The sequence below is a fragment of the Poecile atricapillus genome, chromosome 4 (assembly GCF_030490865.1).
Source record: "Poecile atricapillus isolate bPoeAtr1 chromosome 4, bPoeAtr1.hap1, whole genome shotgun sequence".
Classification (NCBI taxonomy): Eukaryota; Metazoa; Chordata; class Aves; order Passeriformes; family Paridae; genus Poecile; species Poecile atricapillus.
This window is the reverse complement of record NC_081252.1, coordinates 61,615,931-61,640,875: the sequence shown is the minus strand read 5'-3', so window position 1 is coordinate 61,640,875 and position 24,945 is coordinate 61,615,931. Positions and strand designations below refer to the sequence as shown.

The 24,945-nt window shown below is 38.1% G+C and overlaps 2 protein-coding genes across 9 annotated transcripts in view; both read left to right on the top strand.

The window, feature by feature from the left end:
• C1QTNF7 (C1q and TNF related 7) overlaps window positions 1-5,068 on the top strand; it is a 50,741-nt gene extending 45,673 nt beyond the window's left edge. For 2 of the 5 annotated variants that reach the window (XM_058838051.1, XM_058838050.1), the window contains exons 2-4: window positions 2,005-2,203; window positions 3,064-3,309; window positions 4,074-5,068. In XM_058838051.1, the coding sequence (XP_058694034.1) occupies window positions 3,072-3,309; window positions 4,074-4,705 (870 nt within the window). In that variant the 5' untranslated portion in view covers window positions 2,005-2,203; window positions 3,064-3,071 and the 3' untranslated portion in view covers window positions 4,706-5,068. The remainder of the gene's footprint in view (window positions 1-2,004; window positions 2,204-3,063; window positions 3,310-4,073) is intronic. The other 3 variants (XM_058838052.1, XM_058838054.1, XM_058838053.1) reach the window with 3 other exon arrangements.
• A 7,759-nt stretch (window positions 5,069-12,827) lies between these two features.
• The window catches only part of CC2D2A (coiled-coil and C2 domain containing 2A), a 55,749-nt gene continuing 43,631 nt past the window's right edge, over window positions 12,828-24,945 (top strand). Inside the window, exons 1-7 of one of the 4 annotated variants that reach the window (XM_058838733.1) lie at window positions 12,828-13,865; window positions 19,203-19,291; window positions 19,800-19,901; window positions 21,758-21,859; window positions 22,674-22,850; window positions 23,022-23,172; window positions 24,306-24,442. In XM_058838733.1, the coding sequence (XP_058694716.1) occupies window positions 13,823-13,865; window positions 19,203-19,291; window positions 19,800-19,901; window positions 21,758-21,859; window positions 22,674-22,850; window positions 23,022-23,172; window positions 24,306-24,442 (801 nt within the window). In that variant the 5' untranslated portion in view covers window positions 12,828-13,822. The remainder of the gene's footprint in view (window positions 13,866-19,202; window positions 19,292-19,799; window positions 19,902-21,757; window positions 21,860-22,673; window positions 22,851-23,021; window positions 23,173-24,305; window positions 24,443-24,945) is intronic. The other 3 variants (XM_058838730.1, XM_058838731.1, XM_058838732.1) reach the window with 3 other exon arrangements.

The window sequence follows — 24,945 nt, the reverse complement described above, 5'->3', positions numbered from 1 at the left end:
CTTCTTCCCAAACACAATGCTCCAGCCATCTAAGGCACATCTCTATCTCAATAACCGCATTCCCCTCACCTTCCCCAAATGGCATTTCTCCCATGGTCTTTTCAGAAATACATGTCCCAGACTAATTAATTTCCTGTAAGCACATGAGAAGAACAGCAGGGGAGGTCTGGGAGCTGGAGACAGCTTCACACATCAATAAGGTACTGGCCAGACAGTGACAGAAGCAGCTGTGCGAAGGTTTTTACTCTGATTTGTAAAATATCCTTGACACAGGCAAAACTAGCAACTGTTGAGATTGTTTTTGCCTGGCTTGCATGCAACACAGTATGGGAACATCCAGCCTACTGATTCGGACTTTCATCTGGCAAAGGGAAGGATTTTTTTCCAGTCCTTGATCCTTAGGTCATGTCTGCTTCTTATCCATCAGCTTTGTGTAAAATGCATATGCAGCCTTAAGCATGAAGTCCCTCCAAGCTGTTCCCTCCTGGCTAAGTGTTTAAAGTTTTTCTTCTCTGCAGAGAGCTTTTTTGTCCCTGATTTAAGTCCTGTGAAAATCCATGAGCTTTATTTGAGTTTGCTCAGTAGTACATTACAGCAAACATCACTGTGAAGTTTGTCTCATAGCTAACAACTGCCTTGGAGTTATCATTTGCTGCTCTGCTGTAATGTTCAGCATTCATATGCTAATCCATTTGTGGAGACTGCTGTTCCTAACTGTATGGTAAAGCTTTATCAAATGACAGCAAAATTAATAGTTTGGTTTCTACCAATTTAATGCAAGATGTCTAAAATTAAAAGCAGAATATGTATCACTGAAGAGAATTTTGGAGCATTGTTTATTTCTCTCCAAATACAATATTTTCATCTTTTTTTTCTGCATTACCATTGATACCATAACATTTTCTAATTTTCCACTCTGTAAAATAAAAGATTCTTTACAAAGACTGTGTATGTGTACATGCATGTATATACGTCTGTGCTGATCTTTGAATAGATCTGACCATGTCATCCATATACCAGTTGAAATATCATGAATTGCAAATAAATGTAATGGCTTGGGGTTTTAAATAAATCAGTTAATGCCAATCAGTATCACAGAGGGGAGAATGAGAAAAATTTCTAGATTAAAAGGCTCTGCAGAGGGATATGGACAGGCTGGATCACTGGGCTGAGGCCAGTTGTGTGAGGTTCAACAAGGCCAAGTGCCAGGTCCTGCAACTCCAGGCAGTGCCACAGGCTGGGGGCAGTGGCTGGAAAGCTGCCCAGTGGAAAAGGACCTGGGAGTGCTGGTGACAGTGACTGAACATGAGCCAGCAGTGCCCAGGTGGCCAGGAAGGCCAAAGGCACCTGGTTTATATCAGCAATAGTGTGGCCAGCAGGAGCAGGGCAGGGATTGTCCCCTTGTACTGGGCACTGGTGAGGCCACACCTCAAATCCTGTGTTCAGCTCTGGAACCCCACTTCAAGAAAGACATTGAGATGCTGAAGCACGTCCAGGGAAAGGCAGCAGAGCTGGGGAAGGGTCTGGAGCACAGGTCCTGTGAGGAGCAGCTGAGGGAGCTGGGGGTGTTGGGAGGTTTGGGGGAGACCTTATCACTCTCTACAACTCCCTGAAAGGAGGTGGCAGCCAGGTGAGGGTCAGTCTCTTCTCCCAGGGAACAAGTGACAGGATGAAAGGAAATAGTGTCAAGTTGTGGCACTGGAGGGCTAGACTGGGTAGCAGGCAATCTTTCTTCACAGAAAGGGTTGACTAGCACTGGAACAGGCTGCCCAGGAAATCGGCAGAGTCACCATCCCTGAACGTGTTCAAGAAATGTGTAGATTTTACATTTTTTAGTGATGAACATGGTGATGGTGTTAGGTGGACTTGATAATCTTATCTTAAAGGTCTTTTCCAACATTAATGGTTCTATGAGTCTGTGATCCACTGTAAAAAATAGATAGACTTTATTTCACAGATATTTTTCCCAATCACCCATTCTATTTCTTTTTTTTCCCTCCACAGAAACCAGTGGATTCTGACTTCCTTAAATGATGTAAATTAGCTCTGAAGGAATGGACAGCTCCAACAAAAAAACCCACACAAGTTTTCTGAAAAGACAGCAAAGGAACTAGAAAAGACAGCTTGACTTGTAGGATCTCACTTGACCCATGATTGACTCTCTGCTAATGCAACACTAATTTAAGACACCTTTGTGTATCAGGTACTACATTACTCAGCATGTCACTATTTGTACAGTTGCTTTTCTTTAGTATCCCAGACAGAGAAATTTAATTTCCATCCAATAGTTTATGAAAACTCACAAATACTATATATAAAGATTTAACCAATTTTCTTGCAACATATTGCAACACAGTTCATTGTATATGACAGCCCAAGCCAGGTTTAAAAAACTCAACCTGTTAGCAGCTTATTCACACTCCACCATCCCCTACAGGGCAGGGCAGCTGTCTGGTTCTGCTTGACCAGTTAGGGTGAAGTGTTTATTTGTGCTGTTTCCAAGAGGAACTAAAGTTGTAGCTAACTCCCATCCTTTCTGCAGCTTCAGCAAGTTTCTGCTGTGGTTATTTAAACTGGAGATTCATTTGCCACCATCAGGGAAAATTTCAAAATGAAATGAAGGTGTAAGTTTTATCCTCACTACAGGCACATGCCTCTAGCACAGACTAACTCCCTCCAGCAAGAGGGCTTTTATCTACAAAGCTTATATAGGGCCCAAAGACAAAATTAACTACGCAATCAAAGGTTTTTGCATGAAAAAAATCCAGATTATTTTTTCACATGTCAACATTTGGTCCCAGAAAGCTGATATTCACCAGTCACATTATGTCAGTCCACAGCTACTTACTTGAAAGACGTACAGCAACATGTACAGTGCCCAGAAAAATCTCCAACCTGACAGACTTTCCTCCTTGCCTCCTACATGGATTTTGGCAATGCAGAAATTCCAGGCTGAGGTCTGCACCTCTACCTGTGCATAATGCATCATAGTGTCACACTTATTTGCATATTCAGAGCTATTTGCATGTAACTAGAGTGTCTTATTATTTTTTTTTTTTCCAGATCTGAGGATGTTTGTGCTGCTGTACATTACAAGTTTTGCCATCTACACAAGTGAACAACCTCTTCAAAGCCAGACCAAAGGAGAAAATTACTACACCAGATATATCTGTAGCATCCCAGGTTTGCCAGGCCCTGCGGGCCCCCCTGGAGCCAGCGGATCCCCGGGGCCACACGGACGCATTGGTCTTCCAGGAAGAGATGGTAGAGATGGGAGGAAGGGAGAAAAAGGTGAAAAAGGGAGTGCAGGTATTGAATATTTGTGTAACCTAGCACAGTAGTACAAGAAAGCAAGACCTTTCATCACCACTGTTCTATGTATCTGTATATATCTATATACATATGTATGTATAAGTGTATATACACATTCACATATATATATATGAATGTGTGTATGTGCCTGTGTTTAAGTGTGATGCATATATAAACATAGGGAGGGAAAGAAAGTATGCACATATATTTTAGATATGTCTAATATGGACATACTTAGTGTAAAGAAATGTCAATGCTCAACCTTTCTTCACACAGATGCTAATAAAAAATTTGAAAAGAACGAAGCACATGCAGTGTCAAATAGTCTCACCTGTGCCATTAGCCAGGTACAAAAGATTAGCAGGTGCTTAGGTATGCACTAAAAATGCTCTATTTAGTGCACAAGTATCATTATGTAGGTAGTCATGCTGCTGTCCTTGCCATCAGCAGTGACTGTAGTTCAGGCAGCAATAGATGGATTACATATAGAATTCTTTAATGTGTAATCAAGACACATGAAGATAAGTAGGAATACAGAAACAAAGGACCTGCAGGCTGTGAAGTCTGGTCATTGGTTCCAAACTGGCATTCTTTTTGCAAACTTACCAGAAAATTTTGGAAGTATTTCTATAGTATTTTGAAATTCTGCCCAAGTTTTTCTTGTTTGTTCAGGCACATACAGTAGCCCCACACACAATAATTTACTGAAGTGATATGTGCAATGATTAACTAACTTAAACTAACTTAAAATGTTTTTGAAGGTTTGAGAGGAAAGACTGGGCCATTAGGACCAGCTGGAGAGAAAGGAGACCAAGGTGAGTCTGGTAAGAAAGGACCTGGAGGACTGACGGGTGCCAAAGGTGAAGTAGGTCCAGCTGGACCACCTGGACCTAAGGGAGATAAAGGAGACCGAGGAGAGCCAGGTGCCCCAGGGGTCTGCAAGTGTGGAAAGATAGTGCTGAAATCTGCCTTTTCTGTTGGCATCACCACGAGCTACCCAGAGGAAAGATTACCAATTGTATTCAATAAAGTCCTCTTCAACGAGGGGGAGCATTACAACCCATCCACAGGAAAGTTCATCTGTGCCATCCCAGGGATTTATTATTTTTCTTATGATATCACCTTAGCAAACAAGCACCTTGCAATTGGGCTGGTTCACAATGGGAAATACCGGATCAAGACTTTTGATGCAAACACCGGCAACCACGACGTGGCTTCTGGATCCACAGTGATCTACCTTCAGCCAGAAGACGAAGTATGGCTTGAAATCTTCTACACTGACCAAAATGGTCTCTTTTCTGATCCCACGTGGGCAGACAGTTTGTTTTCTGGATTTCTCTTATATGTTGATACAGATTACCTTGATGCTTTATCAGATGAAGATGAGCTCTGAAGCAGATGTCAAATGACTTTCAAACAGGAGGCCCCAGCACAGGATTTTATTCATCTCTATGGGGAAAACAAAGTTGAAATGAAAAAAAATCTGGGAGTTCATTCTTGTTTTGACTGGAACCAGATCTGAGCTCATAAGGATGTTTCTAGAATCTAGGATGGATTTCTTAACAAAAAGCAGGGATATCAAAATGAACTGTAATTAACAAAAGACTGCATCACTCCAGGACTGACTCTTCCCTAAAATTATGTTTATAACACTATTTAAACAAATTTAAGATACTGTACATTGGATTTTATATAAAATGTATTAAGTTGCAATTTAGAATGGATATTTTGTATATTACATTAAAGCAAAATTGAACAATTCACTGCAATATAATTTTTGATCATTTTAAGACAGGCAATACATAAAAACAGATAGGAGAGGAATAAAATAGGAATGACTATTTCAGGATGCTACTGCACAGGTCACAAGAACAGTCCTATCTGATACTTACACCAACACATAGCATCCATAACTAACCAACCTCCCAATAAGTACATAAAGATTTGTACTAGCTGAGGACTACTCAAGAGCAGCCATAAAAGACTAGAAAAAAGCTATCAAACATATAAAGAGATTAAAAACTGGATGATCTGAAAACTTGGAGATAGTCAGTATTCAGTGGGTATTTTCAGTGTAATTCCGAGTGTTTTTGCTATTCTTTAAATGCTATCTACTAACTTTATGAGAAATGTGGAAAAAAAGTGTAAACTTTTTGCTGAAGATAATTGTGGATGCCCAAAAAAACCAGTAAAAAGGACAGTAATCAGTAATCTGGGTAAGTTATATGAAACTAAGTGAGTCACATCATTAAAGCAAAAGTTATATTTCAATGTGGCCAAATGCAATGATATAAATGTAGGTCACACACAAGAAGAAAAACTGCATTCAGTAAAACAATAAACTTGGAAAAAGTACATGGGACCTGATGGATTATCAGTTAAATAGGAGTAATAGAAGTAGGCTGTTGCTACCACCCTTTGGATGTATGATAAATGGAATTAAAAGCAGAGATCAGTAGTGGTTACCTAGGAAGCAACTACTTCTGTCAGTGTTTCAAAAACTTACTTTAAAGTTTCAAAAAATGTTTATACTTCTATTCGTGGGGACTACACAAGAGATGTAAAAAGGTCAATTTACTTTTCTTGTCAATGAGGTTAATAGTTGATTTAATCACCATTTGCACTCATCTGCAGATAAAACATCTGGTAGTACCTGGCACTCCCCTCTATCAGATAGGAGCACAGCAAGGTCCATTGGTGAGAAACTGTATCAATCCCCACTGAAAATGAGGAATCCATTTTCAATACCGGTGGCAGCAACCAATCATTGTAAAAATATCTAGGAACATCACAAGTTCTCCAGCATTCAGCAACAGTCAAGACTGGCAATCTTTCATTGGGTCCTCTTTATTTTCCAAGAATTTCCAGTCTTTCCATCCCAGATTTACAGAGACCTGATATTTCTAACAGTTATTCAGATAATGTTAAATGTTAGTGGTCTGTGTTGCACAGCTACTGAACCCACTTTAGTTATGACCAAGGCAGAAGGAAACTTCTACGGTTTTTCTGTGTACTTGAGGGATTAAGAAAGTTACAACCAGACAAAATGACACAAATTTGCTGCTGAGGTTGTAGAACCAGCACGATGGTTATGTACGGAGCATCAGTCTGTGCACTCTGTACCCGTGCCCTCACTTCCTCCCACATCAGCATTCATGGCTGTGAGTACATGACTGCTGCTTTATGCAGTGTACAGGTGCAAAGCCCTGACCACAAATCAAACTGGCAATGCTTGTACAACCATTATTTTATTTGACAGTGAGAGATGTCTGATAGAAGACAATAGTAGATTATTTTTCTAACTAGACATCTAATTTATTAGTGTCACACAGGGGCGGCTTTCTGTGAAAAATATGGAAGAGAACACTTGGAGATTTGGTTTATCACCCTGCTGTGCAATCATTTATACATCTGCAAATTAAGGACAATATGAGTGCAAAATGCAGACCAATCATCATTTACAATTATGATTGATGCCGATGCCTCACAGCCATCAGTGCCTATCTGAGGCACAAAGACCATCAGCATTGCTGAGTGCTGCCTGCACTGAATTCCACAGGACAGAACAAGGATCATATTGAGGCTGTGACTTCCAGGAAGCATAATTCAATAGATGCAGAGCTGGACCCAAATACGTATCATGCAGCAAAAGCAACTAATAGAACTTTTAAATTAGATAAATATTATTATTAAATTATTACTTAAATTATTATTAAAGAAATATTAGATAATTATTATTATTAAAACTAATATAAGCTTTTAATTAGATTATTATCTTATAAAATATGGAAATAGGCTTATGGCATTTGAATCAGTAACAAATCAGTTTTATTTGAACTGGAAAATCTGATAAACCCAGCCTCAAGGAAAGACTATGACTGATTTTCTCCAGACTCTACAAAAATGTATTGTAGTTATAATACATCTGTAAATTTTCAGACAAAATTAATATTTCTCAATTAAACAGAGAAAATATACAGCTTTATAGTGAAATATTCCTGGTTGCAATCCTAACTATAAGCAAACTTCTCACATGTAAAATCTGTAAAATTGAATCCAATATTTTAACCACACCCATGTTGAAAATTACACCATGGGAATAAGTAAACCAAGAGTTACTGCTTTCCTTTTCTTAGCAATTTTAGATTTCTATTTGTACAATTATAGAAAAGTAACTTAAGTTTCCCAAAGTTTTCCCATTTGGATTCTATACTTTTTTGAACAGTTTAATATTTTGGCATGAAGAGTTAAAAATAAGTAATTTTGTTGGATTATTTCTATAGGTTTTGACAAGAAGATACTTCTACTACACATATGGACGACACATGTATACAAGTACCATGTGTCCCCGCCCTCATTAAGGGTCTCAAGACGTTATCCGAAAGTAAATCATGGCTATTGCTAGTATGTTATTTGAAAATATATCAAATTTGATGACATGATATTGCATTTGGGGTATTTATATGTCTAAACTTGAATTTATATGGAAAATATCTTGGGCTGATGTCTTCCCACAATTCACACAAGTACAGAGAGAGATCTGGTTGTTTTCAAAACATTGTAGGATAACAAAGATCAAAATTTCTTCATGGTCAAATTTGAATTTGAAATTAATCAGTGGTTTCAACACAATATATTGGTCATTCTACACATGCCATAATGGCATATAAAATTAGACATCCAGATCAAATTAGTCATCTACTCCTTGCCTACAGTCCACAGAGAGAAATACGTGCCCCCAGGAGAAACTCCCAAGAGGAAGCATGTCTTTACTGCAGTACCAGCTCTTGGGCCTCCTGATCAAGGCTTCAAGAGCTCATACAAACCTCAGGAAACCATCAAACAATATTAAGAACATCAGTATTCCAGAGATTCTTAAGTAATATATATATATATATATATATATATATTTACTTGGGATATGTGTATGTAAAGATAAATAAGAAAAAGTAAAGTTATTTGAATCAAAAGAGATCTCCACAGTATTCTGCTCTTTCATACTTTCTTTTTACTTGGTAGAGTGAGATTAAGGAAGAAGTTAGTCCCATGTTCATTCCACTGCTGAATATTTTTAACCTAGATAATTAATTAAACATTTATCTACATTTTCAATTTTTTATGAGTACGTCACATAGAATAAATACTTTCACATTCTTGACTATTGGTATTCATGTTCATATGCTTAGAGTGTTATACAATTTTTTCAGGAGCAATAGGTCCTCAATGTTTTACAATGCTGAGACAATATAGAGGAAATAATTACTAACGGACATCAGTACTGAGAACATTATCTACATTCTTCATATCCTTTTAAATCTACCTAACACCATTTAGGTACTATTAGGATAAGCAAGAATATACAAAACTGGAAGCAACTTAATTCCTACCAAGTATGTTACATTAGTTGTTGCAGTTCGTTTAACACTCTATTTACCTTCCACAGGTCACCCACTAGGTTCTGTTCATATTCATTTACTAAGATACTTACTGAATAAATTAGTTTTCACTGATGGGTTTGTTTATTGATTTATTTATCCATTGGCAGGTAATTCATATTCAGAATAATTATACTAATGCTGTACTAAGCCGTTTGGTCAGCAGGAACTTCAGTTGCATGTGGAAATGGGGTTTGCTTCGGAAATGTCTTTCAGTAGCTGATGAGTCCCATCCAAGAAATAATACATGAAAGGAAACAGGAAAAAAATAGATTTGAGAAAGCAATATACCACTATCTTTACCAATGAGTAATGCTTTCAAGAAGCAATTTATTCCTTTCAGTATAAGCTATCTAGACTTCAGCTCAGAGAGCATTTAGAGGCCATATATATTTTTCTGGACAACTTAGGTCAACACTCCCAACTGAGATTACATCAGTATTTCTGATTTTCAGAGGTATAATTCTTCCTCACATCCACAGGAAGAAATTTCAAAATACTGTCACTAAATCCTTGGTCACTGAAACTTGTTTTTGTCCTAGCTGCATACATCAGATCAATTCATGAAATTTACTACCTAAGGGAAAAGAAAAATTAGACATATTATACACATGTAATATTTAATAGCAAATATCCACAAAGAGAAAAGTGTCTTGGATTATTTGGCTCATATTCCTCAATTCTGAGTATAATTTTGGTATAATTTTGGCAGCTACCTGCTGGAAGAGGTGTAAGAGATTTTTCCTCCATGCAGATTGTTCTTGCAGCAGCAAGAATTAGTGTAAAATTTCTCTTACCTGACTTTAAATTCTAAAAGTTCAAAGATCACTGTGTAGGTTAAATTAGTTACTGGCTCTCCTGTTACCACTGCAAAGAAATAGGTGGGGTAAATCTCTGCTTGGATGACCCTGTATTAGAGACTTATAAAAGGAGGAATCAGGAGGTACCCATGTCTTCACACCACCTGTATCTAAGTTACTAACTTAGGTTAGCCTTCAACTTCGAGATGGCAACAGTTAAATAAGATGTCTGCTCTTCAAGAACAATCTGCTAAGTGCAAAAAATGGCATAATTTAATTTGGCTATTTATATGTCTCAAAATTAGAAGGAAGATGTGGATTGATGAGAACAGAGAAGTGCCCTGATAATGATGGAAGGGTTTGTTAGCAGATCTTTCATAAAGCATTGCTGAAGTTCCTCCTGGAACAACTTCAAATGAAGTAACTTGGTTGAAAATTTTGTAATATATTAAGATGGACTACACCTCATGCCTCCAAATTCAATACACTTAAGTATATAAAAAATATTGAAATTTTTAAGGATACTTAAATGAATCCTGGAGCGATTCTACTTACACCAAAGTAAAAAATTAATAAATTTGTTTCTTTTCAGTTTTAAAGAACCTGTCCTAAATCCTAAATCCAACACAAAATATAAAGCAGAATTTGTAAAATCATCTCTGTGGTAGAATAACCTTGTTTATGCCATCTTAACAAAGGGACAAAAGTACCAAATTCTTGAAAAATATAAATGAACCATGGTTCTCAGTGGGCTCTTAAGTGAATTTTTTGCACAGTGGTATTTTTAGAAATGAGTGAATTGCATGAAGGAAATGTACCAGCAGTGATTTTTCTTTGACTGCTTTTAATGAAGTGTTATCTCTAGGCTCAGAAGAAAGTGAAAAGGAGCATTTATTTACTCTGAGTACTTACTGACACATTTTTTAACCCTGCAGCAGCAAAAAGCCTGTTTGCCAATAACAGCTTCTGAGAGATTATATCTTTTTTTAAACTCTGCTATGTTTCCTGTAATTTTTTCCCCAAATGACAAGCTAAGAGGTTTGCTGAGGCTGATGCTGATTTGTAAAGGTCCCCTGTAAAGAATACAAGGAACAGTGTTGTTCCCTTGATGCACCTCCAGTAGTTACTCCAAGTACTTTAAGGCATTGGAACACAGACAGCACTAGGAAAACAACTGGCTACTAACCATCAACTTCAAGGATTTGTCCTTACATGAAGCTTCCAGGGATTTTTTTCAGAGTGAAATTAAGGATTTCTAAACTAACCTAAAAAAGAAAAAAAAATTATTTGCTGGAATGTTGTCATATAGTCTGAATTAGCCAACAGAGTGAACCAGTCTCTTCTATAAATGATTGGTATTTAGGAATCACTGCTCTGGTTCACACAAGTCCCAAGAAGGTCTGTGCCATTCCACCACTTTAGAAGAAGTACACAGAAATTAAGTCAGATAATTTAGCAAAATTAGATACTTAAATTTAGGATGAGTGACTATTTTACTGCATTTCAGCCTGAAATAACCAGCCTTGACCCTGTAAAAATATACCGTGGAAATTAGCTTTTTAAAATCACTGCAGTAACTGAAAAGGTCTGCTGGAGCTGAATCCTCTCCATATTTTATTTATGATTTCACTTTTACCATAGATGAAATTGTTTACAAAAAGAAATTTGCCAGAAGTGCTTTAGTGGTTTAAGAAGGAAATCTGATTATTTCTCTTTAAAAGCACAGCCAAGGCACTGCTTTTAGAGAGAGTGTGGTGTTTGGCTCTTGTCTGTGATCCAAGAGCTGTTGTATAAGAAAACCCAGGTAGGAAGCAAATATTTTCCTTAAGCTCTGTTTCAGTGTCACTGCATTTAGTGTACTTTCATGAATGAGACAGACTTTACTAACACAAAATCCTCAAAATTATTTTCTAGGTACTTTTGATGCAATAATTTTTTTAAAGAGCAGCATGAGAAACTTCTCTGTGTTTCTGTTGTTAGTTTTCAGTGCTTGGAAACCACCTCTGAACTAGTGGAGAGCTTTATAGTTCTTGCATCCAGTTGTTTATTACATTTTAAAGTGTCTGTTATAGTACTTAACTTTAAGAAATGCTACCAAATTGTTAAAGAAAGCTGCCATAAAGCATTTATTCAATGTTCTCAGTGTTCTACATTTACATGTGCCTTTAGGAAAGACTTTAAATTTTATACATAAAGCTTGATATGAAAAAGAGATTTATGTGCCAAGTGATAAAAAGGTCGCTGCTTCTTGCAGTGTTGTACTTTTTGTGCCGTGAAGAGGGTATTTGATAAGCCTTGCCAGCAGCAGGGAAATGTGGCCATTTATAGGTCCATAACCCTCAGCCTGGTGAGAGATACTGAGGGAAGCGATGCTGAGGCAAATGCACGGATGGTTTGGGAGGGAGTTACATTTGTTGAAGAAAGCCACTTGCTTAGGGTTAGTTCAGTTCCCTGAGTTAGTTCAGACATGTTTAGAAACCTGATAATACTTGAGGCCAGTAGTTGGTAAAGGTAAGCCTCAGGCAGGAGATAACCCCTTTTTCATCACGTGTCTCCTAAGAGAGATAAGGAGAGACATGAATATCACTCTGTGACTTCTAGGCTGGGCTGGAAGCACTTTTTGAAGCATGATCCTGAACACATCCAGTACAAAGAAGTGCCAAGGAAACCACAGGTGACCTGTGTCAGCCTCAGTTAGCCCTCTTGCCACAGAAGATTTAGCCAACAACAAAAAGGCCCCGCATTTTACTCCCATAAGTTGTTTCATGGGGATTTTAAAATCCAGAACAAGCTATGCTGTTGTGATTTACTTCATGTGTGAGCACAGCACATTGGCCCTTGGGTTTTGCATGCTATGCTGGCACAAGCTTTGTGCCAGGAACAAGCATGGCCATGGCCATTTTTCCATCTGTGAAAGGTAAAGCAGGACAGGAACCTGAAGTAACAGTAGCAACAAATTGAGTTGTGTAGATAAAAATGTAAAACTTTCCCCAGTACTTGTAACCTCATACAGCCACTTCTCCTGCAAACATAACCAAGTAATTTGGTGGGTAGAAGTGATTTCAGCCCAACACTGAAAGCGGGGAGAAAAGGGATTGAATGTGTCCCTGTGATCTAAATATTGCAGTGGGTTTTATGGATCACAGATGGGTTGTTTATGTAAAAAAAAAAACAAACAAGAGTTTTCATACAGCAGGTACAGGCCCACATTATTCACTATTATATTGAATAATTAAATGTATACATATATTTTTAATCATTCCTTTATGAAAATAATAAGGGTTTTTCAATGTACTAAGCCTGTATGTGAAATAGCGTAATCTAAGTGTTTGGGGGAAAAATGTTAGATGGAATGTCTCTCATGATCATTATACACATATTGCAGCATCTCTCTCATGAGTAATTCCTGTGCTGCTTGTGACAGTCAGGTGTCAGCCACTGCCCAGATGAACAGCAGTGAAGAATCCCCACGATAATCATGGGGGTTAGTGTACAGAGACAAACATGGTATGCGATCATTTTTCACTGAGAATAACAGGAACCTTCTATATATAGCTGTAAAAAGTGAAATAAGTAAGCCAAGACTCTCTTATAGGCTCTTCTCATCTGTCAGTACCATTCTAATTCGTTCAGATCTGCACAATTAAATGCTGTGCAAACAGACTGCAACTCTAAGTACCGCTGCTGGAAGTAGGCACCCTTAATGTGTTTTGGATTTGTGTTTTTTTAAATTCTATTTGGTACTGATCCACACTTAGCTGATTAAATCACCTTCAAATTATTCGTTAAATATATTTATGTTGCAAAATCACGAAGTTATTCCCTCTTCTCATCTGCAGATCAGCTTTTGAGGTAATCATGTTTAAACAGTAAAACGCCAGGAGGGGAGAAGCCCAAACCCCTACGGTACGAGGAGATGAACCGTAGAGATAAGGCAGATATGTGTATTTGTTTATATCAAATATGCCGGTGTGAAGCTGGTGCAGCCGTCTGTCCGTCTGTCCGTCCGTCCGTGCCTCAGTCCGTCTGTCCCGGGCCGCTGCCGCGCGCTCCCGGCCCGCGCGCACCGCCGGCACCCCGCGCACGCGCGCTGGCCGCGCCCCGCTGCGGCCCGGGGCCCGCTCCCGGCCCGGCCGCGCCATCGCCACCGCCATCGCCATCGCCATCGCCATCGCCATCGCCTTGCCTTGCCTTGCCTTGCCTTGTCCTGTCCTGCCGGGGCTGCCCGTGCCGCCGGGGCTGCCCGGGCCGCGGGCGGAGCGCAGCGGCAGCACCATGTCGGCAGCACGGCCCAGCGACAGCCCCGAGGCTGTGCGCGGTGAGTGACTCCCAGCGGCGGCCGCGGGTCCTCCGGCTGCCAGCCCGTCGGTGTCGAGTCCCGGCGCTGCTCCTTGGGCCGCGTCTCCGCTCCGAGGCTCCCTGCGGCCACAGGCGGCGGCGCTGCTGCGGGAGGAGCGTGGGGCGCGGCCTGTCTGCCCCTCGGGGGCTTCCCCCGGCCTGCCGGCACCCGAGGGGTGCGCGGGTCTGTGCTTGTCACTGCCCAGCAGCGCGGGCTGCGAGCGGACGGGCAGCGCTGCGCTCGGAAGACGTGTTCCTATCGCACTGAAATATGGTTAGATTGTGAAATGCCCTTACGTTTTTCAGATATATTCATGTAGACGTGCGGTATTTATATAATTGAACGTGTACTGGCCAGTCAGCCTTGTCTCCATCCCTGGGAAGGTGATGGAACAGAACATTCCAGGGGTCATCACCAAGCATGTTGAAGAAAAGAAGGTCATTTGGAGTAGTCAGCATGGCTCTACCGTGGCGAAATCAATCTGATAGCTGCCTATCATGGCATAGCAGGGTGAATCAATGAGGGGAGAGCGATGGGTGTTGCCTGTCTTGACTTCACAGGGGGTTTGCCCTGTCTCCAATGGTGTCTCCTTACAGGTGAGCTCAGGAAATATGGGTTAGATGAATGCACAGTGAGCTGGCTGAATGGCAGAGCTCAGACAGGTGTGATCAGTGGAGCAGGAGGCCTGTAGTCTGTAGCATTCCCTGGGGATCAATTGTGAGTCCAGTCTTATTCAATTTATCAACAACCTGGACAATGGGAGAGGATGTACTTCCAGCACGTTTTGTGGTGGTACAAAACTGGGGGAGTGGCTGATACACCTGAAGGCTGTGCTGCCATTCAGTGGGACCTTGAGAGGCTGCAGAGTTGGGCAGAGGGAAACTCAATGAGGTTCTGCAAGGGCAAGTGTAGGGTCCTGCACCTGGGGAGGAATAACCCCAAGTACCAGCACAGGCTGGGGACTGACCTAAAGAGCAGCTCTGCTGAAGAGGACCTGGGAGTCCTGGTGGGTGGCAAACTGTCCATGAGCCAGTAGTTCCCGTGTGCCAGGAGGGCCAGTGGTGTCCTGGGATGCATCAGGAATAGTGTGGCCAGGAAGGTGATCTTCTCCTTCTACTCGGCCCTAGGGAGGCCTCTTCTGGAGTGCCATGTCCAGCTGTGGGCTCCTCAGTTCTAAGAAAGACATGGAGCTACTGGAGAGGGTTCAGTGGAGGGCTGTGAAAATACTGAGGAGTCTGGCCTGTTTCACTTATGGAGAGAGACTGTGGGAGCTGTGCCTGTTTAGTCTGGAGAGGACTGAGAAGGGATCTCATTAATGCAGGTGCCAAGAGGCTGGTGCCAGACTTTTCAGTGGTTCCTAGCGACAAGACATGGAGCAATGGTCATAAACTAAAAGAAAAGTTTCACTTCAACATGAGAAGGAACTTTTTTTACAGAGAGGGTGGCAGAGCACTGGAAAATGCTGCCTAGGGAGGTCGTGGAGTCTCCCACTCCGGAGCTATTCAAAGCCCACCAGGACACAATCCTGTGCAAGCTGCTCTAGGTGACCCTACCTTGCCATAGGGGTTGGACCGGATGATCTCCAGAGGTGTCTTCCAACCCTAATGATACTGTAAACCTCATGATTAGTGCTTGAAGTGTTTCTCATGGGTATGAAGATGTATAGATTTATTGACATGCTGTTTTTACTGTCACACATTAAATACTCCTACAAAGTAGGAGGGTGTAAGAGAGTGATGTGGTAGTGGGAAACTGCTAGAACTGGATGTCTGATCTTTCTGCATGGGTTTATGGTTTACCTAAATATAGGTAAATATAGTAAAAGAGCTAATTAAGAGCAGAATATTAAAAAATCAGTAGAATGAGAATCTAGTGAAGTACAAACATACTTAGTTTTCATCAATGCCAGGTTTTACCAAAATAAAATGTAGGTATTGTCTTTGAACACATTGTAACAAAATATGGTACAGACAAAATTTTTTTAAAGACATTTACAATTTAGGGATGTTTTCAGCTCTTCAGAGTCTGTATACTTTTCTTATGAATGTTTTTTGAGTCTCACTGTGCCAGCTTGTGCTAGGAAGTGCTATGCTGTTGACAGATGGAGTCCAAACAATTTTCAGAATTGATTGCATGGGGAAATTGAGGCACCCTCTAGTGATGGCTGTTTTCTTTTACAGAAGCTCATTTTCCAAGAATAAGCAGGATAGCTCAGCAGTACTCTTCAGAAGAAAACTAGTTGCTAGTTTCCCTATGTGATGTGTTGTTTTGTTAAGTATTTTGCTCTGTTACTTCTGCTTCCAAAATACCTGTAATTTTGCAAATTTTATATGATCCAGTGTAAAGTACAGCATGTGGTATTCTGGATAGACCGTAGCATTGATTTACTTAATTGCAGTATAATTTACCCATCTATTTGGTCGGGTTTTTTGAAACTCTCACGTTTTGAGGTAGACTACACCTTGAGCTGAAGCCTACATGTATCTATTCAAAACTTAAGTCCCTCTACCTCTCCAGGATTCAGTTTGACAGATTTTTAAATAATTTATATTTCCATGTTCTTTATGTTATAGTTTTGAATATGCTGACAGTGTTGTTAGCTATTGTGTTGCCCAGTTAAAAGTAAGAGTAGATTTGAGTTTCTCACTCCTTTGTTAGAGTGATGACCTGTGTATGAATTTCTGATTATCATTTTTTTCCAAGTGATACCTAACCATTTGAAAAAAAAATGTGATTTCCCCCTGCAGTTTTGCAGGTGCCATTAAAAACTTCTATATTGTCTGTTTCCTCCCCTATCTTGTTTTGGTTTTATTTTAATGCCTGTGATAATACGTCACCTCTATTCTGAGGCCTTTTTAGTTTGTCATAGTTGTCACCATATTAAGTTAAATTTGTGGTGTTAAAAGTATACACACTCCCACGTTGCTTTTTTCAGGAAAAGGGAACGGTATTTTAAAACAAGTGAGAAGCAGATAATGTTTCTGGAATCATCAAATTGTCACATCCCTCAAATGGGTGGTTTATTTTCTTCTATCATGGAATGATTATCCTTCTCAACCCACTATGGCAAGCTTTTCTCAAAATGTGTCCATCAGCTACTTCTTCACTTAATATTCAGCATAATCTCTGAACTAGTCTTTCAAGCATTCAGTCAGTCTTTATTATTTTTTAATGCAATCTGTTTGCAGAAATTCAGTATTTTCTCTAATCCAATTATATGTGTGCTTAATGCCTTTATATCTTTCTTAAATGGAATGACATGGTTATGTCAGTCCACTAGTCAGACTAGTAAATAAGTTTCAAAAGAAGAATTGCTTTAAATAAAAAACCCATTTCTGGTAGTTATTACCTTGTGATGCCAGCACAACTGCTGTATCTTTTTCTTCATTGTTGGGTTTGTGTCTGCATTTATGCAGTTGTATCCATGAAAAATACAGCAGTATTTTTTTTATTTCTACTATTTCTAGGATCTGTGCTGGAAGTTACCATTCCCTGTTTTCATTTGTCACAGCATTAGTATCTGACTTGTGCCTGACTTCTGCATCCTTTGAGATACTCACAGAAGTTCTGAGTCTCTCAGAGCAGAGAGCTTTGAAGCCACAGAGATCCAGTGACTTTGGTCCCCTCTGAGTGCAGATGAAATCAAGGGAGAACACTTACTTACTGAGAACTTCTCAGGTTCTCAGGTTTAATCTCAGTTTGACTATCCAGCAGACTTTTTACTGACATAAAATACAGAGCGACCGTAGGATAATCACACTTCCAATGTAAAATACGGTGTGGATTTTTTTCATACAGCCTTGTAGTGGTGATCCTGCAAAGTAATGTGTTCATGGATATCAGTTTTAGTTTGTTCACTTCAAAGAAATATTTTAAAGTTGAGTACAACTTAGTTGGCATTCACATAAGCAGAGCAAAAGTCTATGTCCAGAGAAATAAAATAACAAAACCATTTTTTTTAATGTGATCATTTTTAAAAAAAAAAATACAGTATCTCGCAGTATTTGATGCAACTACCAAAGCCTTAAAATTGTTTTCATTATATATACAAAAGATAATGATCCTGTTGTCTCAAGGAACAGATTAATTAATTAATAAAGAATTCTGCTTACAGAACATAAGTTCTGATGCTTTATGAGGTGCTTAAATATCAGCAGATTGTTTTCTGCCCTGATTTTGCATGTTTACACTATTCACCTAGCTTGTCTGGAACTGTTTACAGAGAACTGTAAAGGATTTCAGATCATCTAACTTGTTGCTTTCTAGTTTTCATTTATCAGAATGGAATTGAAATGTGTATCCTGCAATGAAATAGAATATGTTTTTGCATGCTAACTGAACAGAATAAAATGGTAGGAAAAATACACAAGAGGAAAATCTAAAGGTAACTCTAGACCAGCTTCTTCCTTGAAATATTTTTTTCTAAGTCTTTATACTTGGGTTTGAAGGGGTTCTCTGGTTGAGTTTCTTTGAGGGTTGGGGTTTGTCTGATTTTGTTTTTTAACTTAAAAGCTTGCAGTAATGAAGGTTCCATAACTGGAACATTTAAGGGACTCAGTTCCAGTGCTAAGAATAAAAAGTTAAATTTTTTTCCAGTGTGTACCCACCTTTCATACTGCAATTAAAGTTCATCATTTCCATCTCCAGCAGACAGAGCCTTTTTGCTGTGTGATGCAATCTTTTGTGAGCCTAAAGTTTTAAAAATTGCTAAAATTTTTTCTCAGTTCCAAAGGCGTCTTTGAGCAAATGTGACTTTTCTGAGAATTCTTGCTTGTGTGTTCTGTACACAGATAAACACTGTTGCACCATTCAAATAATTAATAAATCTTTTAAAGGTGTTAGATTAAGGGAGATGCTGAAAATTCCTGCAAAATAGGGGGTTTGCATTTTGCGTCTTGTTAATTCTTTTGAAAGTTTCCAAATGCAATGAATGTTTCTTTTCTACAAATACAGGCAGTAAATTGTATAATTTGGAAATATTACAATTCTCCCAAGTCTCTTGATGATTCTGAGAAGAATCAGTAGTAGGGAGGTTTATCTTAATGTATTTTTCTTTTCTAAATGATGGTGGACTAAAAATGTGCTTAAGCATTTCTTACAATGGTTCATAGCATATAATGAAAGGTAGATCTGTTCCATTTTAAAGGCATTTAAATTATACTTTGTAAGGACTGAATTCCAAAAAATGCTTAATTCATTCAAATTTTCTTATGCAAGTTCTTTTTGTTGGAACATGGGACTTTGGTTTAAATGGTTTTATTTTCCATACATGTCTTTCAGAAAATTTAAACACATTACCATTTTTCTCTGTTTCAGAGTTGCCACCTGTTCCTTCTACATCAAGGACAAGCTTTGCAGAGCTTTCTGTTAGGCAGCGAATGAGAGAGAAACTAAAAGCAGCAAGGGTAAGAATCCTTCAGAAGTACTGTTTGATTGACCTCAGTCTTACAAGGAGCACCCACTTCATTTTACTTGCTTGGTGCTATGTGAATTTGAGTTGGGATATCTGCTTTTTTATTTCTGAAGCTGAAAGAGTATTCAGTTCATCATTACAGTTACATTCTGTACTGCTATTTTTTTTCTAAAGCTTTTATTTAATTTGTTGATAGTAACATAAAAGGTGTCATTGTTTTGTAATTCAGATGATACAATCATTACAAGTTCCTTCAGTGCTCTTTATCACAAAACTTCTTACACTATTTTGAAAACAGTGGATTTCTTTGTACGTTTGCTGTACAATTTAATAAGGCATATTAATATATGGATCTGGAAAATCACTTAAGGTGATTTTGTAATTAAAAGATTCTGTCCCCAGCACAAATATAAGTAAGTGTTGAGTTCCTGGGAATTATTGTAGCTTTGATCTATTTCTGTTTCAATTACAGCTAAACATTTTGTTGTTTGTTTGCTTAGACAAAAGCTGAAATTACTTTATCACAAGAAGAGCCCAGTCCAGATCCAAGGCGCTTAAAAGGCATCAGAGAAAGAAAACCAGGAATCAGGCTGGATAAAATGGTAAAAATGTGCATTGTATCTTGCTATTCTTATAATAAGAAAGTGAGTGTAAAACATGAAAAATCAAAATCTGCACACTCTTGAAGATCAATTTCATTTTTCAGAATTATGCTACTGTTTGAATTAGTAACCAGAAAGGAACCATTCTGATTATTGTTTTTATTGTATATATTTAACAGTAATAAATTGCTTACATTGTAGTATGGACATCATGTGAAACTTCTGTCATTTAGAGGTTCATGGCTTCTGTTGCAATAGAAGCCTTGAAGTATTTGAAATTTACTCTAACAGGAGCTTTATATAAATAAAACTCCCACTATAATAGAGCTTTATATGAATTTGAACAGTGAAGTTGCTAAATGCTGGATATTGACTCTATGTCATTGTATTTTATTGTTTTTTATTTTATTTCCTTGTTACCATTTTATATTGAGTTTTTTTGTATAAGCATGTTTTTTGTTAGAAAATTAATTTTGTATTAAAAAGACAACAAATGCTCTGCCTGTGCAGAACTGGCACTCATATTCCTCAGGATTCACAAAGAGATTACTTGCCAGTGGAAAATGTGTTCCAAAGAGTGTGTTATTCCCAGGAAATAACAGCATATAGTAGTAACGCCTTTATATGGAATTCCAAACAATATGATTTAGCCTGGCTAAGTCACTTGTTTAGGAGAGAATTGCTATTTCATGTGCATTGTGGGAAGATTCTTGGCAATGTTATCTTACAATAAGTAATTATTACAGCTCTCAGTTTAGTAGTACAGTTTAATATATTTGTATTAGGAAAATGCAGAAGCGATACCCTTACTAGGGTTGTCTATTAATTTTATATCAAGTATATGTGAAACCTTCCACATGTAGGTTTTGTATCTTGTTCTTGTTTATGTACGAGGTATTGTTTTGTTGTTAAACAAGTGGCCATCAGATTGACAGAGTTTGAGATTTTCTTTTTGATATTATTATTTTGAAGTATAGGTGTAATAGAGGTAAACTTGAGAAGTGTCTTCCTTTAATCTAGCAATTTAGGCCACAAGGAGGAAGAACAGATAGAATGGAAGAACAGATAGAATGGTAGATGTGTTTTTGTTGATGAAAATCACTTTGAAGCACTTAAAGGAACTTGCTGAAGCAACCTCAGAACCAGTGACCTTTACGGTGACCTACAGTGTGTGTAGGGACAGATAAGGCTTCAGAGAACTGGGAATGGATAAACATGATATCTCTTTTCTTGAAAAGGCAGGGGCATGTCACCCATGGAGTTAGAGAGTAGCCTAGCAGTAATTGTTTGAGAGAATAAAATAAATAACCAAGTGTGTATTTCAGCACCCAAGCAATGAGCACCACCTTTTTTAAACAATACCAAAGAGGGTTTCCTGGTTGCAGCAGGGATTATCTGAGAAGAGTCCTGATTCCCTTACCTGGGTGCAGCCTCTGCCAGCAGCACCCCTGACACTGCTGCCCTGCTGGGGCTGTGTGCCCGAGGGGAGGATTTGCCACTGCTGCCTCCTTTCTCTCCCTTTGGTCATCAGCATGTGATTGATTGTGTTCAGGAGTGCAGAAACAACGTTCCCATCAGCAGTGGAGACAGCCACTGTCATTGAGGCAGTGAACTATTTCTTCAAACGCTGCAGTCTTTACCCGAAGGAATGAAGTAATTAAGTAATTAAGGAATTAAGTAATAGTTAGATGTACCCTTGTAAAATAAATACGCAGTCCGTTTGTTACCACAGTGGTCATGTTTCTCTTGTTATTTTTTTCTGTAAAAATGCAGTATCTAGTAACTGTAATCAATTGTTTGTAATTTTTTATGATTCACTAAATGTACCCGAAAATTTATGTATTTTTTTTTTTCAGTCTGATAATGAGAAATTCAGGGAGATGCCAGAGAGTGAATCACACTTACCATCAAAAGTAAAGTTTTGTGATTCTGTAAAAAAGCTTAAGGGAAAGTCAACAGTAAGTAGCAATTCCTCCATTTCAGTAATGAATATTAATTTAATTTAACCTTTATATGGCTTCATGATTCTGTTTGAAGAACCAGACAGAATTCGGTCTTAAGCAGTGGAGAAGGTTTTATTTAATTTAAAAATTCACAAGAAATACACGCTAACAATTGAAGTATAAAAGGAACCATCATCAAATATTAGAATAGCTTTGGATCATGTGATTAAAAACCCAAAAAACTCTAGTAGATCTGTCTGGACACAGTTACTGGAGTTTGTAGGAAAAATGTCTTCTGTTTTAATCATTTGTATTGAATACCACTAGTTGACAGTTAAAGCATTTTACAGACTAGTATGTTGATATTTATTTGCCACAAAGTACTATTGTTAATTCTTTCCTTAGAGGATTCATCCTAAAGCTAAAGAGTCCTGGATCCTTCAGAGCAAAAGGCCATTAGAAATTTTTCTTCATATCATGTACCTGGGTATCTGCAATATGGCCAGAACTTAAACTTTGGTGTTCTGATTCTCAAATAGTTTATAGTTAAAACAATAAGCATGTTAAAATTAGACCAAGTAACTTTAAACAAAACTTTGCAAGAAATATTGAATGAAATATTTAAAAATAGAGAAAACTTCATGAACCATTTACAAATTTAAGTTAGCTTCAATATTTTGAGTGAATTCTATTTGAGATAAAATACTAGTTATCTTGTAACAAATGTTTATACATACTGCTGTTCCATATTATTAATGAGAAGATTTATTTTCTTGCCCTAATTTTCTTAAAAGTATCATAATAAAGTGTCTTTGTCTTCTATTTTTAGCTCCAGAATGATTTTCCTTCTGAGGAAGAAGCATACAATTTTTTTACCTTCAATTTTGATGCTGTACCAGAGAAAATGAAAGCTGGAGCCAGGAAAAAGAATGGATTAAATGAAGAAGAAGAGGTAGAAGAGGAATGTGTCGAAACTCATGAAGATGAACAAGAAGAGGATGAAATGGTGAAAACTATAGGATAAATGTTCATATTTTTTATTCAGATTTCTGTTAGTTTTATTAGTCTATGTAAAACAGCATCTTTGGTTTCCTTAAAAATTCTCAAAGCATACTTTCTCAAGAAACTTTCTTAAGAAACAGACAAACTAACTGAGATGTTTGTACTCAACCTATAGGATGAAGATGTGTGCCTAGTGAAAGATGATGATTTATTCATAGGGCAGACAGATGAAGACCTTCTAGTAATGAAACCTGTTGATTGTGAAAGCTACACTGAGCAACTGAAAAGGGAAAAAGAATTTCTCTTTGTTCCCAGCATGTTACCAGGTATGAAGATTTTGCTTATCCATTTAGTTCCTGGATTTATGCATAGCATGGCATCCTTTGATCTGCTGAATAAATCTTGTGTTGACTATCTCTGGCAGAAGGGAGAGATGCTTAATGGCAGCTCTCTGACACTGATCATCCAGTGACTCTGAAAAGGTCTGACAGGATGGATTAGCTGGGAACATGCACACCTCAGGAGGTCATCGACCTCAGTTGCTTGGGGGTAACTTCCTCACTGCTGTCTGTAGGAAGTGCAAGGTACTGGCCCCTCTTCTGCTGTTATTTAATGTATGCAGCATAGATCATTTCTCTGACCTTTTTACTTTATTCCCACAGAATTTTGAAGTCCTAAGAAATTGTTTTATAATATCATTTGATATTTGAACTGGAAGAAATAGGAACAAGTCTTGCAGTATATTCTGGAGTGGCACCAATACAGCTTGCAGTGCAATCTCATAATATTTGACATTGTGTGCCTCTGTTTTTTCATGTCTTGTAATTTAGTTCTGACTATTTCCTGTGTGATCCACTGTGTTCTGATTTAGGGAAAAGCTTTTGTTGTAATCCTCAGTACAATCCCTCCCTGTTTCAGGATTGCTTCTTGTAAAATGCTGAATCTATACACACAGTGAAACAGCTTTGCAGGCAGGTCTTCAAAGCAATTCCACTTGCTGTTATTTGGCTAATGTAGCTATTTATGCATGTTTTGTATTTTGTATGAGACTAGTTTAGGCAAGCTGTTTATTAACAGTAGGTCTGATTAATCGGAAAGTTCCCCTTTCATTGGAAAGTCTTAGAAATGCTTCTCTAATCAGTTGCTGCTCAAGGTTTTTTACACTGTTTTGCAAGCAACCATTAATACTAAACTCTACTAAGTAACTTAAAGTATTTTTTGTAAGGAATTTTTTAGTTACTGGTTTATTAGAATTGTGACACTTTGTGGTACTTTTATGAGAGATCTGTCTTCCTTAAGATAGGGACCTGTTTTAATTCTGTATATATTTCTTTTTTTTCCTATGTAGAAAAATACTTCTGACAGCATACTTGGCATATAGTATTCATTTTAAGAATTAACAAACTAAAACTACAGTTACAAGATATTTTACATGGTTTTCTTTTTAATTTCTCATTAGTGCCTGCTTCTGAGAAGATGCCTAGAAATATGCAGCCCAGGTACCTTGAAGATGAAGGTCTTTACACAGGAGAAAGACCCTTTGTATCACAGTCTAATCAAAATATTTTAGAAAACAGAATACTCAGACAGGACCAAGTAAGTCTTGCTACCTTTTTAATTGTAACTTTTATCAGTATTTTATCTATCTTTATAAATGTCTTACTTTTGATATAATTAAATAAGGGGATGATCATGTTAATATGGGGCTTTCATGTTCAAAATGTTCAGCAGCATCAGACGTTGGGATACAGATTTTTGTAGGAACATGTTTTTAGTGCAACCCCATTGTCCCATCAGACTGGGTCTTATAAAACTGTTGTCTTTTCCTGGCTCTGCTTGTTGCCCGCTGGGGAGCAGATCACTAATCAGACTGTAAAGCTAATGGTATAGATTATCAGAGAGGTTTTAGAATCCTTCCAGATTTTTAAGAATGTCTTATGGAAAAACTTGAGAAAGTGATTTGGATATATTTTGTCGTACTATATTATATTATCATCTTATGCATGATAAAGGTGTGTGTTCAGTATAAACTTAAACTCCTGAGCAGCAGCTGCCCTTTATATTTTTTTGTGATTCTGTATTCTTTTGTTAATCAGATT